At 41.4% G+C, this 18,878-nt stretch overlaps 1 protein-coding gene across 1 annotated transcript in view; it reads right to left on the reverse strand.

The window, feature by feature from the left end:
- The window catches only part of PPP3R1 (protein phosphatase 3 regulatory subunit B, alpha), a 59,327-nt gene extending 40,670 nt beyond the window's left edge, over positions 1-18,657 (reverse strand). Inside the window, exon 1 of the mRNA XM_043468924.1 lies at positions 18,234-18,657. Within this exon, the coding sequence (XP_043324859.1) occupies positions 18,234-18,236 (3 nt within the window). The 5' untranslated portion in view covers positions 18,237-18,657. The remainder of the gene's footprint in view (positions 1-18,233) is intronic.
- Positions 18,658-18,878: the final 221 nt, after the last annotated feature.

The raw sequence follows: 18,878 nt of genomic DNA on the forward strand, positions 1-18,878 counted from the left end.
CCATTACTCTAGGAGGTGGGTCAAAGAGGATCTTGTTGTGATTCAGGTCATACAGTGTTCTGCCCATGTTTTCCTCCAAGAGTTTTATAGTTTCTGGTCTTACATTTAGGTCTTTAATCCATTTTATCTTTGTATATGGTGTTAAGGAGTGTTCTGATTTCATTCTTTTACATGTAGCTGTCCAGTTTTCCCAGTACCACTTACTGAAGAGACTATCTTTTCCCCATTGTACATTCTTGCCACTTTTGTCAAAGAGAAGGTGCCCATGGGTTTATGGGTTTATCTGGGCTTTCTATCTTGTTCCACTGGTCTGCATTTCTGTTTTTGTGCCACTACCATACTGTCTTGATGACATTTTAGTTTAGTCTGAAGTCAGGAAAATTCATTCTTCCAGTTCCATTCTTCTTTCTCAAGACTGCTTTGACTATTCAGGGTCTTTTGAGTTTCCATAGGAATTGTGAAATTTTTTGTCCTAGGTCTGTGAACAATGCCGTAACAGGAATTTTTCAGAGCTACTCTCCTAACAATTTTCAAATACACAACACAGTATTAACTATAGTCGCCATGCTGTACATTTCCATGACTAATTTATTTTATAACTGGAAGTTTATAGCTATTGACACCTTTACCCATTTCCGCCCCCTACCACCCCTTGCCTCTGGCAAACACTAACTCTTAATCTGCTATGTGTAAGCTTGGTTTGTGGTTTTTGTTTCTGTTTCTAGGATTCTACATATAAGTGAGATCACAGGGTATTTGTTTTGTTCTGGCTTATTTCAATTAGCAAAATGCCCTCAAGGTCTGTCCATACTGCTGCCAATAGCAAGACATTCTTCTTTTTTATGGCCAATATTACATTGTATATGCAAACATATATACCACAATTTCTCTAACCATCCATCCACGGACACTTAGGCTGCTGCACGTCCTAATTACTGTAAATGCTGCAATGGATGGGGATGCATGAATCTTTCTCAGAAAGCTTTTTTTTTTTTTTTTTCATTTCTTTTGAATAAATAACCCAAAGTGAGATTCCTGGATCATATAGTTAGTTCTATTTTTAATTTTTTAAGGAACCACCATACTTTTTTCCAAAGTGGCTATACCAGTTTACATTCCTCCGAGCAGTGCACAAGGATTCCTTTTTCTCTGTATCTCTGTCAAAATTTGTTGTCTCATTTTTATATATATAAGTCATTCTAACAGGTGTGAGAACCATATCTTGTGGCTTTAATGTGTTTCCCTGATGATTAGTGATGTTGAACATCCTTCCATGTACCTACTGGCTATCTGTATGTCTTCTTTGGAGAAATGTTTGTTTGGATTCTCTGCCTATTTTTCAGTCAGACTTTTTATTCAATTGAGCTATATGAGTTCTTTATATATTTTGGATATTAACTCATCAGGATACATAATTTGAAAATATTTTCTTCTGTTTGGTATGTCTCTTTTTCATTTTGCTGATGGTTTCCTTTGCTATGCAGAAGTTTTTTAAAGCAGTCCCAACTTGTTTATTTTTGTTGCCTTTGCTTTCAGTGCCATATCCAAAAAAATCATAGCCAAGATGCATGTCAAGTAGCTTTATCGCCTGTTTTCTTCTAGAAATGTTATGGTTTCAGGCCTTATGTTCCAGTCTTTAAACAACTAAGTCAATTTTTGTGTATGGTGTAAGACAGTGGCCCAGTTTTCCCACCACCACTGAAGAGTCTGTCCTTTCCCCAGTTTTATATTCTTGGCTTTTCTATCATAAATTAACTGACCAAAGATAAACAGGTTTATTTCTGGGCTCTCTATTATGTTCCATTGATCTGTGCCTGGTTTTATGCCATCATCACACTGTTTTGATTACCATTGCTTTGTGAGGGTTTTTTGTTTGGCTGGTTGGATATTTGGGAGTTTTTTGGTCACACTCTGTGGCATGTGGGATCTCAGTTCCCTGACCAGGAACTGAACCTGTGCCCTCTGGGCTGGGAGCACAAAGTCTTAGCCACTGGGCAACTGAGGAAGTCCCAAGGATTTCTTTTTAACAATAGCTTTATTGAGATAGAATTAACAAACCACATAATTTGACTAACGCATACAATTCAGTGGTTTTTAGCACATTGGCAGAGCTGTGTAGACATTACCACAATTAACTTTGGAGCATTTTCATCACCCTAAAAAGAAAGTCTATACCCACTGGCAGTCACTCCCATCTCCCAGCTTCACCCCAACCACAGACAACCACTAGTGTATAACTTCCTGTTTCTACATGCTTGTCTCTTCTGTATCCAGAATACATGTCAGTAGAATCATAGGATAAGTATTCCTTTGTAACTGTTTTTGTTTTTTTCTTACTTAGCAGATATTTTCTAGATTCATCCATGGTTAAGCAAAAAATTTCTTTTTACTGCCAAATAATGCTTTGTTGTATGGTATATACCACATTTTATTTATTTATCCATTCTTCAGTTAATGGACATGCAGACTATTCCCATTTGGGGGGTTATTATAAATAAGGCTGTTATGAACTTTAGTAAATGTTTTTCATTTTATGTCTTATGAGTATATACTTAGGAATGGAATTACCAAGTCTTACAGTAGCTCTGTGGAGAAAGGAATGGCTACCCACTCCAGTATTCTTGCCTGGAGACTTCCATGCCCAGAACAGTCTGGTGAGCTACAGTCCATGGAGTTGCAAAGAGTTAGACACAACTGAGCGACTCACACTGACACTCATGCACACACCCAGGTAACCCTATGTTAAACACTCTGAGGAACTATTTTCTAGGGCGGGTACAACATCTACATCCCCACCAGCAGTGTTATGGGGGTTCCAACTTCTCCACATCCTCCACACGTACCTGATCTTCTTTATTACAGCCATGCTAGTGGGGTGTTAAGTGGTATCTCACTGTAGTTTTGATTTGCATTGCCCTAATGACTAATGATGTTGCCCATCTTTTCATGTGCTTACGGGACATCTATTTATATTCTCTGGAGAAATATCTATTCAGATCTTTTGCCCATTTTTTAGTTGGGCTGTCTTTTTATTGTCTAGTTTTAAGAACTTGTTATAAATTCTGGGTAGAAATCTATGGTTTTGGTTATGGAAAACTAGGTACAGAAAATATTTGTGTTAAGAGGCTGACAAGAGTAGGGTGACAGTTATACACTGATGAGGGAAAAGGTATAGTATAAACTATCAGAAGCCAGATATAATTCTCACTGCCAAAATTCCCATCAAAAATCTGTGACTTCTGTTCAGAGTACCAAATAAAATATTGATGAGGTTGTTTTTAAGACTATAAGGCCTATCCTCTGGTCATGTAAAGTAAGCTAGCCAACTAGTAAGAACTTAGCTGCCTGAGTAAGGAATCTGGTCTTTTTCTGGTACATAAGAAACATGAAAAACACAAGGAGACCTAAGAAAGAACCCTGCTGTGAGACTTGCAAGAAAGTTTTTCCTCCCTAACAGAGAGACACTTGAAGTGTTACCTGCTCTTCTTCAGTCAGATCTCAGTGTCTAAAACTACGACAGCCCTCTCCTGACGTGCAGAGCTTTAAAGTGCACTGGGCCTATGTCTCTGGTGAAACTGATGAAAACTGCTGAACTACCCTGTAACTCTGGCTCTGGGCTTCTTATTCTGTGAAATAAAACATTCCTTCTTAGTTGGGAGGGTCTTGTTACTTGTATTTCAAAACATTCTGATACATTTTCTACTTTGTCAATAAGCAAATTACTGGACAGAGCTATTACAAAAATAAGGATGAAATAATTATGAAATCTAGACCTGCCTAGAATGCTACATACTATTTTTCAGTAGTCTGATTTTAAAAAACGTGAACAGTACTTTGCACTATATCAAGCATCCTATGTAACTACCTTACCCAATACCCACCAGAACTCTAAATCAAGCAGTCCTAAGGCCATTTTACAGATATATATCTCCAGTATAGGTCTTCCAATTCTATAGCCCACATACCACATCATAGTATGTCTCATAGTATCAAATAAAATGCACTAAAAACAACATAATTGATAAACCGTAATGGAAAAAGTAAAGAATGTCCGTGAGTGTAACTGAGTCTATGCAGCACAGACTGGCACAACAGTGCAATCAACTATACTTACAAAGAAAAGCAATACAGTCAACAACAAAACCATTACAATGTTCTTTCAGCACTTAAATAATTACTTGACATTATACAACTCTATTAGATGAGTAATGTGACTAAAATGAATTTTTACAATGTCCAAAACCTGCTACATGTTAAGTTTAAACTGGGCAAGCAGAGTGACCAGAGAAGTCCAGCACTTTCTAACGGCTCCAGAAGCACTTACACTGTATTAAAATCTTTCCCTCTGCACGCCTGGCTCAATTTATGCTGTGAAGTCTTCGGGGCTATATATTTTTTTCCTGTCATCTCTGCATCTAACACTATACTTGATATTTCAACATATGTAGTAGGTGAAGATAGATGCTTGCTAAATTAAGAAATCAAAGATCTAGAGCTGCAGTTCCTCTTTACCAGTTGTTCTAGAATACATCTAGAAAATGTTAAGGTAAATCAGTTTAAGTAAACAAAACTAAACATTACTTATAAACTTTGAATGTTATTTGTGAAAAAATTTTCTTACTGTTTAACAAATGACATGTAACTGACACTTTACCCATATATGTAAAAAGAACCTTAAAGAATAAAAGAATACTGTAACTTTTAGAATCAACAGCAGTTTCCACTTTGGTAGCTTTCCAGTTGTGCCTAACTCCTCGTGCTTTCTAACTGTTTATTCACAGGACTATCGAAGACCTCCCCCCACCCCCGCCCCTAGAAGATAGATATAACTCATTCTGTTGCACCTCTGCTGGCTTCCCAAGTACCTACCTGCCCACCCAGCATTAGCATTTATATTCCATGAGCATACCACAAAGGCAACTGGATAAACAAAGATGAACAAAAATGCACCCCCCCACCCTAGAGATTTCACAGCACTTAAGAGGGGAGGCAATGAAACACAATGAAATATGGGATGTACTATAATGAAAGTTACTTACAAGCGGCCATTAATTACATTGAGGAGTTGGGAAATGCAACTGGAATAGGATCCTGAAGTTTGCCAGACAGAGAAAGCATATGGAAGGACATTGCAGATGGAATAAACATATATACAAAGGCACCATTAAGTGAAAAATGAGGCATTTAAGAACCAAGAAGTTTGACCTGGTTATAGCATAACCCTGGCTAGAAATAAGGATCAGAACATAAGTGCCATGCAAAAGAATTTAAATGTTGAATTCTGGAAGATGTGACATCAACTTTTAAATAAGGTAGTTAACACTAGATTTTTTTTTTTTTCAGAAGACAAATTCTAGTGGTAGTGTGGAAGACAGAACAAAGAACCTAGAGGCAAAAAGAGCAAAGCATCAAATAGGCTACAGAAATAGTCCAGGTAAGAAATAAATGGAACTGCAATGATGCCAGAAGCATAGGGATAAAGTTGATTCAGGAGATAATTTGGGATCTAAATGACAGGATACATTTACTATAACATGATACTTAATGTTCCTGAAAAATCTTCATGGTCTAAAAACTACACCTTAAAACAAAGATACAATCAATCACAGTTTAAAAATAACATGGCTTAAGGAAAACAGCTGGAAGCAAGACACTCAAAATCGTGGCAACTTTAACCAGACTACTAACAAAACTAACAAGAATCATAACAAGTAACATAGTTAAAGATGTGCTAAATAACTAACAAGCATGCACTTTCTAAAAGTACAGCTCAAAGTACAGGAGTGCTTCCAGAACCTGCCAGACACCAAAATCTGCAGATGCTCAAGTCCTCTGCATATGCAATTCACACCTACAGATTCAACCAACCCCCGCTCTTGCAGTACTGTATTTACTGAAAAAAACTTGCGTGTAAATAGACATACCAAGTTCAAATCCATGTTGTTTAAGGGTCAACTGTAACAGAAAAAAGTGTAAAAGGTATCTGAAGCTAAGTTACAGAAACAAAGAAAAAACAATGCAGAAACAACTGGGGCATGGAGAAGGAAATGGCAACCCCATTCCAGTACTCATGCCTGGCAAAGGCCATGGACAGGCGAGTCTGGCAGGCTCTGGTCCATGGGGTTACATGTCTGAGCAACGTGTGCATGCGGGTGGAGGGACATAGGTTGATAGCAATAAACTGGTAGAACTGAAAAAAAAAACCCTGAGGGAAATGTGCAATAAAATCTTTCAACACAGATAAACTGTAAGTATCAGTCAAGAGGAAGAACTCAGTATATGAACAGAGCATACACAACTCTTTGCTTAGCAGAATGCTGCTTTCAGCTGTGTTATTGTGTTTTAGATTCAGCTGCCACTACTGATGGCAGGAAGCATTAACACACTGGGAAAACAGTCCATTTTCCTCTATATGGATAGGAGGTGAGCCAGTCTGGAATGCCTCAGAAGTCCCTCGAGTGAGTAAGTGAGTGAGTTTCCCATCCCCAAACCACATCAGGGGATGTTCCCGTGTCACACTCTCTTAGTACAGACTCTAACGGACGACTGCTTAAGACTTAGGTAGTAGTGAAAATGCAAGTTGCTCAGTCGTGTCCAACTCTTTGCGACCTCATGGACTGAACAGCCTGCCAGGCTCCTCTGTACATGGAACTCCCCAGGCCCCAACAATGGAATGGGTGGCGATCTTCTCAACCTAGGGATCGAACCCAGGTCTCCTGAATCGAAGATGGATTCTTTACCATCTGAGCCACCAGGGAAGCCCAAGAATATGGGAACGGGTGGCCTATCCCTTTTCCAGGGGATCTTCCTGACCCAGGAATTGAACCAGAGTCTCCTGCATTGCAGGCAGATTCTTTACCAGCTAAATAAAAGGATACCAGGTTTCCAGAAAGGAGCAAATGGACAGATATTGTTTCCATTAAGAAAAATTAAGGAATAATGAAGCATGAATATGAAGATAATATAATGAGTGTGGTTTTAGTCACATTGAGTTTGAGGCATTTTACAGACATCCTCATTTAGTATATATCCAGTAAGCAATTATGGACTAGAGAAGAAGAGAATAATGTGGGCCAAAAATATGAATCATCAGTACATAGAAGATGGTGAAACTCTGAGAATAAATAAAGAATTCATGAACTCACTCAATTTACTCACTCAACAAGTATTTACTGAATTCCTATAATATGTAGGAGCCTAGGCTGGCAGTGATTTCCAGACTATCTAGGGTCACCTGTCTCTCAGGTGCAGTTATTCCCACTTTACACACATACTAAACAAGGTCTACAGAGTTTATGGCATTTGTTCAAGGTCACTTAGCTAGAATGTGGCCACCTGATGCAATACTTTGGCCACCTGATATGAAGATCCAACTCACTGGAAAAGACCCTGATGCTGGGAAAGACTGAAGGCAGAAGAGGGCAACAGAGAACAAGATGGTTGGACGGCATCACTGACTCAACAGACATCAGTTTGAGCAAGCTCCAGGAGATGGTGAAGGACACGGAAGCCTGGCACGCTGCAGTCCATGGGGTCGCAAAGAGTCGGACACGACTGATCAACTTAACAGCAACTTAGCTAGAAAATGGCAGAACCAGAGTCTAAAGTCAAATCTTTTCAACCCCCAATCTCATGTTGATAATTAGAAGATTACTGCCAACATAGCATAATCATTCCAGCTCAGCACTATCTAACCAGCATTATGCAATGATGAGGGTCTTCTATATCTGCAGCAATACTGTAACCACAAGCTACAAGCAGCCCCTGGGCACTTACAGATATTATGACCAAAGAAGTGAATTTACAATTTTATTTCATTAAATTTTTTTTAAATAGCCACATGTAGCTAGCAGCTACTGAACTGGACATCACAGATCTAGACGGCAGTAGACTGAAAAAACAAGAAAATAAGCAAATACAGATAAAGTCAAAAGTATGATGGTCAAGAGTCACAGCTAGATACTGAGGGCAGACCTGAAGTATACCTGAAGTATACCTGAATTCAGAAATTCACTATTTGAGAAAGATTATTATGAACTAGTTTATAATTCATGAAATTCTATTTGTTAGGAAAATAGATGCAACATAAGCACACATTAAATCACAGGTTTCCCTTATTACTTATTAGCACTGGTTTTACCTGACATTCTAGTTATTAAAAATTGTGTTACAAGCAAATAACACTACAGGCTGCAGCTTACTGCCTGCCTATAACAGGAGGATGCATGTGGCACTGCGCTCGGGAGGATAGGAACGAAAACTCACCCTGAAAACTACAGACAGTGAGGAAAGTTCGTGGAAGTGCTGACAGACAGCTCTAACAATGCCAATGGTAAAGGCTGGGCTCTATTTGTAGGGAGTTGTGCATCACACTCTCGTCCCTAGGTTTAAAACTGTATACCTAGTTCTGACATACAAGTAAAAATAAATTCTCTGTAATTGTTCACGAAAGTGAAGAGACCTGGCTAGGGCACAGATGAGCTTCATAACGCTCCTGGAACACAAGTCAAAGTGCTATCTTATTTCCAGAAATGCTTCTAGGATAGCAGTGGGCTTACCACATGACCCTGCCGGTGATACTGGTAAGAAAGAGCTTTAACTACCAAAACAGAACTCTGCGAAAGTAACCTGTAAGAACCTATGACTTGCTGAAGCACCTGCGCTAAATTTTAAAGGATTTCCTATCGAAATCGTCTAAAGTTTTAAACATTTTTTATAGCACACAACTATAAAAACCAAAGACAAATCCGAAAACATGAATTAGTCACATTTCATTTCAAATTTTTATTCCTGCACCAGATCTATACGTTAGCTATGTGCTGTGTGTTTAGTCGCTGGGTCATGTCCAACTCTTTGCCGTCTCATGGACTGTAGACCACCAGGCTCCTCAGTTCATGTGGATTCTCCAGGCAAGAATACTGGAGTGGGTTACCATGCCCTGCTCCACGGGATCTTCCCAACCAAGGGATCGAACCCAGGTCTCCCACACCGCAGGTGGATTCTTTACCGTCTGAGTCACCAGGAAAGCCCATACATTAGTTATAATTACTGTCAACCCGAGACCACAAAGGAGGTATGGGACTCTAAGGAGAAAACTCAGAAAGGGAGAGAGTGAAGATGGACTGCTGAATAAACAGGTTTTATTTGGAAGGGTAAAAGAGGAAGAAATTTAACTTGGCAAGCCTGAAATAAAATGAAAGCTTTCTCTACTACACTTTGAAGATCATTTTCTCTTTTTAATTTAGAAAATGGCTATCGATGTTGTTAACACTTAATAAGATGCTAAGTGGGAAAAATAAGTACAAACAATGTTCTAGTGAAATATTATTTTCCCTAAGAGTAATTTTTATAAGAATACTGTCATAGTTCATGCTGAAGTACCAATCTCAACCATTATGAAATTGCTACCTAACTTAAAGTATGCTGAATTGTTTCTGACTCAATGCTTACATTTGAAATATCACTAAAAACCTTGGAATAAAACTGATTGTAATGAGAAAACTAGAGCATGGCATCATTAAAAATCTCTTTAAGTCTTACCTTAATAAGAGATAAATTACCAAAAAAAAAAAAAATTAATAAATCCACACACTGGCATAGCTTTAAGAAAGGGACACACACACAAACTCCTTGTAAGAACATACAAGACACTTAACAATGATCAACACAAGAAGAAGGAATGACCAGGAAAGACTTATTTTCCACTTCATAACTTTCAGTATGGTTTTATGTTTTAAGTAAATGTATCAATGGTGTGTTTAGAACTTTAAAAATGTTTTAAGAACATTAATCTACAACTAGATGTTCCCCTTATCATAAAATCTAAACTCAGAAAACAGTTCCTCTTAGAAGTAGGTAATTTGATTAGAAGTTACTAACACAAAAACTGACAATTAACCTCTTTTCCTGTTAAAACCCCTTTTTCCTAGATGAACTTTCTAGATCTTGGATCTATCTATTATTTAATATTTACCTAATACCCTGTTAACCACCTATCAAATCTTTCAAAATCGAAATTATAATTGTGTCCCTACTTCTCATCCTCAACCCACCCCATTCACCTCAGCATCAGCCTCAACTTCAGCAGATCTTGCCTCAAACTATCTCCAGTTGCTGAGATGATATGGGGTCACATGGTTTGAATTCCATTATTAAAACACACCTGTCATCATGACTTACTCTCTTCATCTTCTTTTCTTTCCCTCTCTTTCCATGTCCCTCTTTTCCTTTTATCGATCTTTTTTTCCTACCACTTCTTGGGCTCATTCCATTCAGTTCAGCTCAGTCGCTCAGTCGTGTCCGACTCTTTGCGACCCCACGAACCACAGCACACCAGGCCTCCCTGTCCTTCACCAACTCCCAGAGTTCACCCAAACTCATGTCCATTGAGTCGGTGATGCCATCCAACCATCTCATCCCCTGTCGTCCCCTTCTCCTCCTGCCCTCAATCTTTCCCGGCATCAGGGTCTTTTCAAATGAGTCAGCTCTTCCCATCAGGTGGCCGAAGTATTGGAGTTTCAGCTTCAACATCAGTCCTTTCAGTGAACACCCAGGACTGATCTCCTTTAGGGTGGACTGGTTGGATCTCATTCCATTAATCATCCTTTTTCTCACAGCTCCCTCTCCTGGCTTTCTTCTAACTCGAAAGAACATCAAGAATTACCCCCACTGCAAACCACTCAAGGTAATCTTTCTTTGTCCATTTTCCATAAATGGCTCAAAAAGTGAACTGACACTCACTGCCCTCAACTCTGTCATCAAGATTTACTCCTTTATTCCACTTATTCATCCACATATTCCTTCTTCAAACACTACTTAATCTCTATCATATATCAAGCATTTGGATTATAACAATGAAAAGACAAAGACAAGGCCTCTGCATTCTCAGTTTACATTCTTTGCAATCTTATTTTCATTACCTAGGGCTTAATTGAAGTTACTGTCTTAAAGATTATAACTTCTATAATAGTTTTCATTTTTAGCTCCCTCTCTCCCATGTTAATGGTTGAGAAAAATCTCTCTTACTGTCTAAGGAGACTCATATTCCCTCCTACCTCCCTGGGGCCCTCAAAACATTAAGAATTCCAACTTTTCCCTTTGAATCTTTAACTGCTCCTTCTTTCCTGGTTCATTCCCTTAACCCTAAAAATAAATTCTTCCTCAAACCTAAATTTTCTGACTTTCATCGTTTCCCCATAAATCAAGCATTAAAGAATAGTCTATTTTCAGTCTCTGGCTACCCATTTATTCCTCAACTCACAGCATCCTAGTTTTCCTCGCCACCAGCACAAAACGTTGTTTTTTTCTAATACTATTGCCAAAGTCACCAGAACTTGCCAGCTCCCTCCAAAAGACACTTCTCAGTTCTTCTCTTTCCTGATCTCTGCAAAATCTACACACTGCTGACTCCTTCAAATGTGACATCAATACTCTCATTTTCCAACTATCTCTCTGGCTTATTTATTCTCAGACAACATCCACAGGTTCATCTGCTATTAAATGCAGTGTTCTTTAGGGTCTGTCCTCTTCATCATTTTATATTCTTTCTCTATAGGATTAGGCTTCCCTGGTGGCTCAGTGGTGAAGAATCTGCCTGCCAATGTGGGAGATCCAGGTTCAATCCCTGGGTCGGGAAGATCCCCTGGAGAAGAAAATGGGAATCCACTCCAGTATTCTTGCCTGGGAAATCCCATGGACAGAGGAGTCTGGTGGGCTGCAGTCCATGGTGGTCATAAAGAGTCAGACACAACTTAGCAACTACACAAAAAGATCTATAGGCTATCATTCAGCTTCATGACTTCAACTACTACCTAAAACAAATACAACTAACACTCAAATCTTTAATAAAAGCCCAATTTCTTTTCTACATCCCAATATAGCCTGTTAGCCATATCCACCCAGGTGACCCATGACTACTTTCAATTCACTGTGTCCTAAGTAGAAATCATCATCACTCCTCCCAATCTCCTTCTCCTGTTTCTCCTAGACAGAGAATCCACATTTCTAATAAGGTCCCAGATGATGCCCATGCTGCTGGTTCAGGATCCTTATTTTGAGAATCACTGCTCACACATATGCTACCTCTTTCTGCCTCCAGGCTGTCAAGTTCATTCTGCTATCTCCTAGGCCATGGTATCTATGCAGCAAGCACTGTTAATATTTCACAGCACTCTATTCTACTGAACTTAGAATCTTGCAACACAGCATTCTAAGCATTATTTACCAAATGATAAAAGAAGACTAGAGATGAAACAACGGTCATTACAGCAAATTGGAAGTTTCTTTAGGATGGGATAGCATTCTAGAATATCCTTAGAATCAAATCTTAATCAAGTACACAGAGGCTTGATAAATACCGCAGAGTGGCTGGCACTATTATCTACCCAGTCACCCAAGCCAGAAGCCCCAGCAGGATTCACCCCTTTCCTTCCCCATAAACTAAGACACCAAGTCATACCTTCTGCCCTCTAAATGTGTCTCATACCTGGTCTCGTCTCGTCTCTCCACCTACACTGCTACTACCTTCTTTGAGGTCCTTATTTCTTGTGACTGCAGTTAACTTTTGAACTGGTCACCATGTCTACTTTCATCTTTCCTATTTTATCCCCAGACCATCAAATTCATCTTTCTAAAAATGTGAATGAGATAATGTTATTCTCCTACTTAAAAACAATAGCTTCCACAGGCTTTAAGAAAAAAAAAAAAAAAAACTTACCTCCTGCATGTGTTAAGCAAACCCTTCAATAATCCTGCCTCCGGCTACCTGACCACCCTCTTTCTCCATGTCACCCTAACAGCCATGCTGAACTTCAGGCCTGGATAGTCATACCTCGGCGTCTTTAACCATAAAGCTTTCTACCTAGAGTGCCTTTTCCACTGGCTAGATGTTCATTCTTTTAAGACTCAGCTCAGGCACCATCTCTTTCAAGAAGCTTTCTCTGAGTGACATTCATCTCTCCACTCGGTCCCCAATAGTTTGGATTACACCTCTGTCCTGCCACGTGCTCTTACAGCACCCTGTGTTTAATCTGTTAACACACATTACACTGTGTAACACTTGTCTTGTTCACCCAGTTGATTAAGTTCCCAAAACTACAATTATGTCTTCTGTTTATATAGTCAATGTTAGAAATATTAACAGATACCCAGCTAAAAGTCAAATAAATACATTCCAAGTTGTCCTCTGATTCCTCTGCCTTTTCTAAACCCAGCTTGCACATCTGGAAGTTCTTGATTCAAGTACTGCTGAGGACTAGCTTGAAGGATTTTGAGCATAACCTTACCAGCATGGGAAGTGAGTGCAATTGTCTGGTAGTCTGAACATTCTTTAGCACAACTCTTCTTTAGAACTGGGATGAAAACTGACCTTTTCCAGTTCTGTGGCCACTGGCGGGTTTTCCAAATTTGCTGACATATTGAGTGCAGCACTTTAACACCATCATCTTTAATATTTTAAATAGCTCAGCTGGAATTCTATCACTTCCACTAGCATTATTGGTAGTAGTGCTTCATAAGGCCCACTTGACTTCAAGCTCCAGTCCTGAAGGACTGATGCTGAAGTTGAAGCTCCAATACTTTGGCTACTTGATGCTAAGAGACGACTCACTGGAAAAGACCCTGATGCTGGGAAAGGTTGAAGGCAGGGGCGGGGGATGACAGAGGATGAGATGATTGGATGGCATCACTGATTCAATGGGCATGAACTTGGGTGAACTCCTGGAGATGCTGAGGGACCAAGAGGCCTGGCATGCTGCAGTCCATGGGGTGATAAAGAGTCAGACACAACTGAGAGACTGAACAACAACAACATTACTCTCCAAACTGTTGTTGTTAAGTCGTGTCCAACTCTTCTGTGACCCCATGGACCATAGCCCGCCAGGCTCCTCTGTCCATGGGATTTCCCAGGCAAGAATACTGGAGTGGGTTGCCAATTCCTTCTCCAGAGGATCTTCTCAACCCAGGGACTGAACCCATATCTCCTGCATTGGCAGGCAGATTCTTTACCACTGAACCATTCTCTAAATGGTGGCTCTCAAAATTTAGCATAGATCAGAATTACCCAGAAGGCAATATCAATCGAGACTACTTGGCCCCACCCCGGAGTTCTAGATTCAGCTGGTTCAGCGTGGGACCTAACAACTTTCCAGATGATGCTGATACAGCTAATACAGGAATCACATCTTGAGTGTCAGAGCTCCAAATATATGTTGTCTCTTCCTCACTCCAGAATTTAAAGCCTTTTCCCAGCTGCATCCATCTCTGACTACTGCAACCCAAATAATCTTTTTAGACCCAGCCCAACTGTCATCTCCTTCATAAAACGTTCCCTAATCCCACAGAAAGTGATCTTGCTCTTTATTTGTATCCAGCCTTGTGTACATGATTCATATGGTAATGAATGCTAATTTTTTTCCCACACCTATTGGCAGTTGTCTTCCATTCTCCATTTAAACGATGGAAGGAAAGCTGCCTTAATCATTTTAATATTCTCCACAACCTAGCACAGTCACCAGTGAAGAGCAGATGAAATCGACAAGCATTTGTTGATGTGAATGAATCCCTGCTGACTGCCCAGACTCTGAGCCCACAGTCTGAATCGCTTAATCCTCCTGGCCCAAGCTGACTCCTTACACTGCTCTGTCCTTTTTGCTTGCCTGACTACCTATGACAGACGCCTGATCCTCCCACACTTATCTGTCCCTCTTATTGCTGACTGACCCTTAGTCAGCTTCTTTACCTTGTACTCTGAACCTTTTTATTTTTTTAAACAACTATGGGACACAGCAAGTGGAGAAATTTTCTCTTTATGATTGTTTTGAATTTTAATTCTGCTGGCCATAAGGCAGGTTGCTTGCCTTTTTTTTCCAAGTAGCCTTTCTTGGTCAGAGAATCCGAACTAAAATACCCTGTGTACAACCCCAACTGCAGTTATTGCAGACAGCAATAAATATGCTTCAGGCTCTCATCACAGATAGTGGAGATAATTTTAATAAAAAGTTTAAAAAACACAAAAATATAAAAAGGTCACTTAGGAAATATAAGTTTACCCTAAGAAACAAAATTTAAAAGAATAGCTAATTATTTATACAGTATGTTCATTTATGCATCTAAAACAAAATCTGTATTACCTATCCCAACCAAAAACCTGGTCATATTTCTGAATTACACTAAGAACAAGTAAAAACCACCTCTGATAAATGAAAAGTTAACTAGTTTCTAAAAATGCCCTTACAAAGTTTACTCCTTCAAAACTGAGACTGTTTTCAATTATACCCATCTAAACAAGCAGTGTTGGACACGACTGAGCAACTTTCACTCACTCAAACAAGTATTCTATTTGATTATTTTATTCTTATTCTACCTCAGCATTTCAGTAACACTGAAGTACTCTAAAACTATACATAACTACCTACAGAAAAAATTGTGATGACATCCAGTTATTTCAATAAATATACATTCATTTATGTAATCACAGAAAACTGATCATTTATGATTCAAGAAAAATTCTTAGGAGCTCAGTACCCACTATTTTATATGGGAGACATGCATAATTTTCAGCCCACTTGCTCAACATTTTAAGAGTCAAACAAAGATGATGAAGAGAGGGAAAGATACAACAGGTAAGAAATAAGTTGGCTACTTTTAAGGTAGCAACTAAAATTAATACCTGTCAAGAGAGTCTTGATAGATTCAATCCAATCTCTAAGCCTCTGTGCTTTCCCCTTACCTGAATTAATCACTAACTCACAAATTAAAATCTATTGACAAAAATCCAAGTATGTCCATGATACTCAAGAGAAATTACAAAGATTTTCCAAAGACAGTGAAAGTTTTCAGAACTACATGCTCAATTAACAAGAAAATGAACCAGATCACTCCAAAACCTCCTATTTATTTGAGCTAATCAATACTCCGTAAGGCACAATTGAGGTACAGGCTTGACACTTTCGAACCAGTGCTATACTCAGCAGACCAACACAATCTTAAAAGTTGAGGAGCCACTGTCATGACAAATTATGCCCTGAAATGGTATTGAGAGGACGGCAGAAAAAAGAGCCAAGAGCGAACCAGAAAATAAATACTAAAAAGGAAACTGGAAAGAGGGAAATAATGACCTGGAAGAAAAAAATATCCTATGGGAAGTTTAAAACACTTTTGAAAGATAAAGAAACACTAACATTGAAGATAAATTTAAAAGCTAAAAGAGGATTTCCCAAATTCTGACTGTAGTTCAAGGCAAAAAAAAAGGGGGGGGGGAGGATGCACCACAGAAGGGAAAAGAACTATTTGGAAGTCAGATCATTCTCCTATACACTACATAAACAAGACTAGGTCTTTGTTCCTCAAAACGTATCATTTATAAATAGAGGTAAAAAAAACACTGGAAAAAGATCTTCAAGATCTGGACCCTCGGGTAAAACACATCTATAAGGAAGCTGTATTAAAGCACTAAAGCACAATTCATAACTCCAAAAGATTATGCCAAAAAAAAAAAAAAAGAGAGAGACTGTACTATGAATGGGTCTGATATAACTTGTTTTTGTAGCACTCTGGAAAAACCTAAGTTTTGACTCTGAAGGCCAAAATCGCCTCGAAGCTGCCTCCCAAGTTGGCAAGGAAAAACCTCCTCCACATATCAAAATTACCAAACATTTAAGTCTGCTCCTAATCTGAATTTTAAGGACACTAATAGGTGCACTTGCGGCTTCCCAGATGGCTCAGTGGTAAAAAATCCGCCTGCCAATGCAGAAGACGAGGGTTCGATCCCCGTGTTGGGAAGATTCTCCTGGAGAAGAGAATGGCAACCCCACTCCAGTATCCTTGCCCTGAAAATCCCATGAACAGAGGGAGCCTGGTGGGCTATAATCCATGAGGTCGCAGAGTCCCACATGACTAAGCACACACACAATAGGTGCACTTAATCACTTGTCCTGTTTTTTAAATAAAAGCTGACTTACTCGACTACTGTCACTTTCTTCCCCCACAATCACACTAAACTTATCTCAAGTTGCAGTCCTCAGAATTTCTTCACTCACCCACCACGCTATTTTGAAATACTGAAATTTTACATACAAGATGAAATACAATACAATTAAAAGCTGTAAGACATTACTCAACGCCTAGCAATCAGTAGGAATAATCTTCGGACAACTGTTGAAAAACTTTTAGAAATAGCCTAACGACCAAATCACCTGTTCGGATATCTGATCTATATGAAAAAGCACTGCAAACTTTTTCTACTCTGCATGCAATTCTTGATTACAAAGAGAAAACTCCACGGGCTAGCCGGAGCGAGAGAACCGGTAGGGTAACAGGCTAAAAGGGCGTCGTTGATTTCTTGGCTACAGTGACAGAGGCGGGAGACACACCCCTAGCGTCGGTCGGAAACACTACAGCAGCGAGTTCTACCTAGGGATTAATGTGAGGGTAAGGAAAGACAAATTTAAATCGCCATGATTCAAAAACAACCAGCACCGGAGAGACTTACGATGGTAACAAAGAAAACGAGAAACCCTTGGCAGTCTGTAAGCAGTGTTAAAAACAAGTATACCCGTTTATCACAATCCGAGCTACACTGTGTTCATGAATCTACACCTTGGACCTTTCCGGTTCGCCACTGCAAAGAGAAAACCAGCAGCGAAGGGGAAAAAAAAAAAGCCTCGTAAGGTTGCAAACAGCAGTGAAATAAACACTAACGAGAGAGGGGGGAAGTAAGTGGCAGGATTCCTGCCAAGACTCGCTGCTTCAAAATAGAGTGGGAGTGGGATAGAGAGCGGCCCTGGAGAGAAAGTGGGTCTTATATAAAGAGCCATTCGCCACCTATGATTGCCGTAGGATTCCGGAATCTCCCCGAACTTGAGAGAGTGAGTCTGGGGGTGAGAGAGGGGGCTCCACGTGGAGGAGGGTCCGGAGAGAGGGAAAGCGGGCCGATCTGGGGACAGTCCCGGGCGGACGGCCGGGGTGGCTGGGGGTCGAGGCCCGAGCGGAATCCCAGGGGCGCGGGGTGGGGGGGGAGGGGTGGAGCGGCGCCCCGCGGAGGCCCGGGGGCGGGCGCGGGGGCCCCGCCGGGCTGTCAATCTGCCGCCCGTCGCCCCCGGGCCGCTGGGGCTTTCTCGGGTCTCTCGAATTTTCCACCGGGGGAAGCCGCCCGGGGGCGTCGGGGCTCGCCCCCGCCCTCGCCCCTGGAAGCGGCGGGCGGGGAGCGATGGTGCGTGGGGAAGCGGCGAGCTCACCATTTTGCTGGGCGGTCGGCGGCTCGCTCGCGCAGAGAAGAGTGTCGGCGCTCTGACGGGCTCCCGCAGGAAGCAGCGGCGGCGGCAGTGGCGGCGGCGGCGGCGGCCCAGCTACGCTCGGCTGGGGCGGCTGCGGCCCTCGGGACGCCCGCGGGGGAAGGGGGGGTTCAGGCTGGGGGAGGGCAGGCGGCGCCGCGGGGAGCGCGCCGGCCGGGGTGACTGGACACGCGGGAGCTGGCGGGGAGAAGAGAAATTAAGGTCGAGATTCAGAGACGGAGAGCGCGGGAGGAGACACGGCGAGAAGTGGGGAGAGACCGAGCAGGGGGGGAGGCGGGGGAGAAGGGGGCCAAACGGCTTTGGGGCTGCAGCCTCGCACTCGTGCTCGCGCCCGCACCGGAGCCGTGACGGACTCACTGCAGTGGCTCGCACTGACCCGCAACCTCAAGGCACGAAAAAGGGGGAGGGCAGGAGAGGGAGGGGAAAGCGGAGCGCAGCGGCGCGCGGGGCGGAGGGCGGGGGCGCGCGCGGAGCCGGCGGCGGGGGCGGGGCTTCCGCGAGCGCCGCACATCCGGGAACCCGCGCACCCGCTCGGCGGCGGCCGCGGCGGCGCTCTGGCGAGCTCTGGTTGGGGAGCGCGGAGCTCGC

Source organism: Cervus canadensis, chromosome 5, assembly GCF_019320065.1.
Source record: "Cervus canadensis isolate Bull #8, Minnesota chromosome 5, ASM1932006v1, whole genome shotgun sequence".
Lineage (NCBI taxonomy): Eukaryota > Metazoa > Chordata > Mammalia > Artiodactyla > Cervidae > Cervus > Cervus canadensis.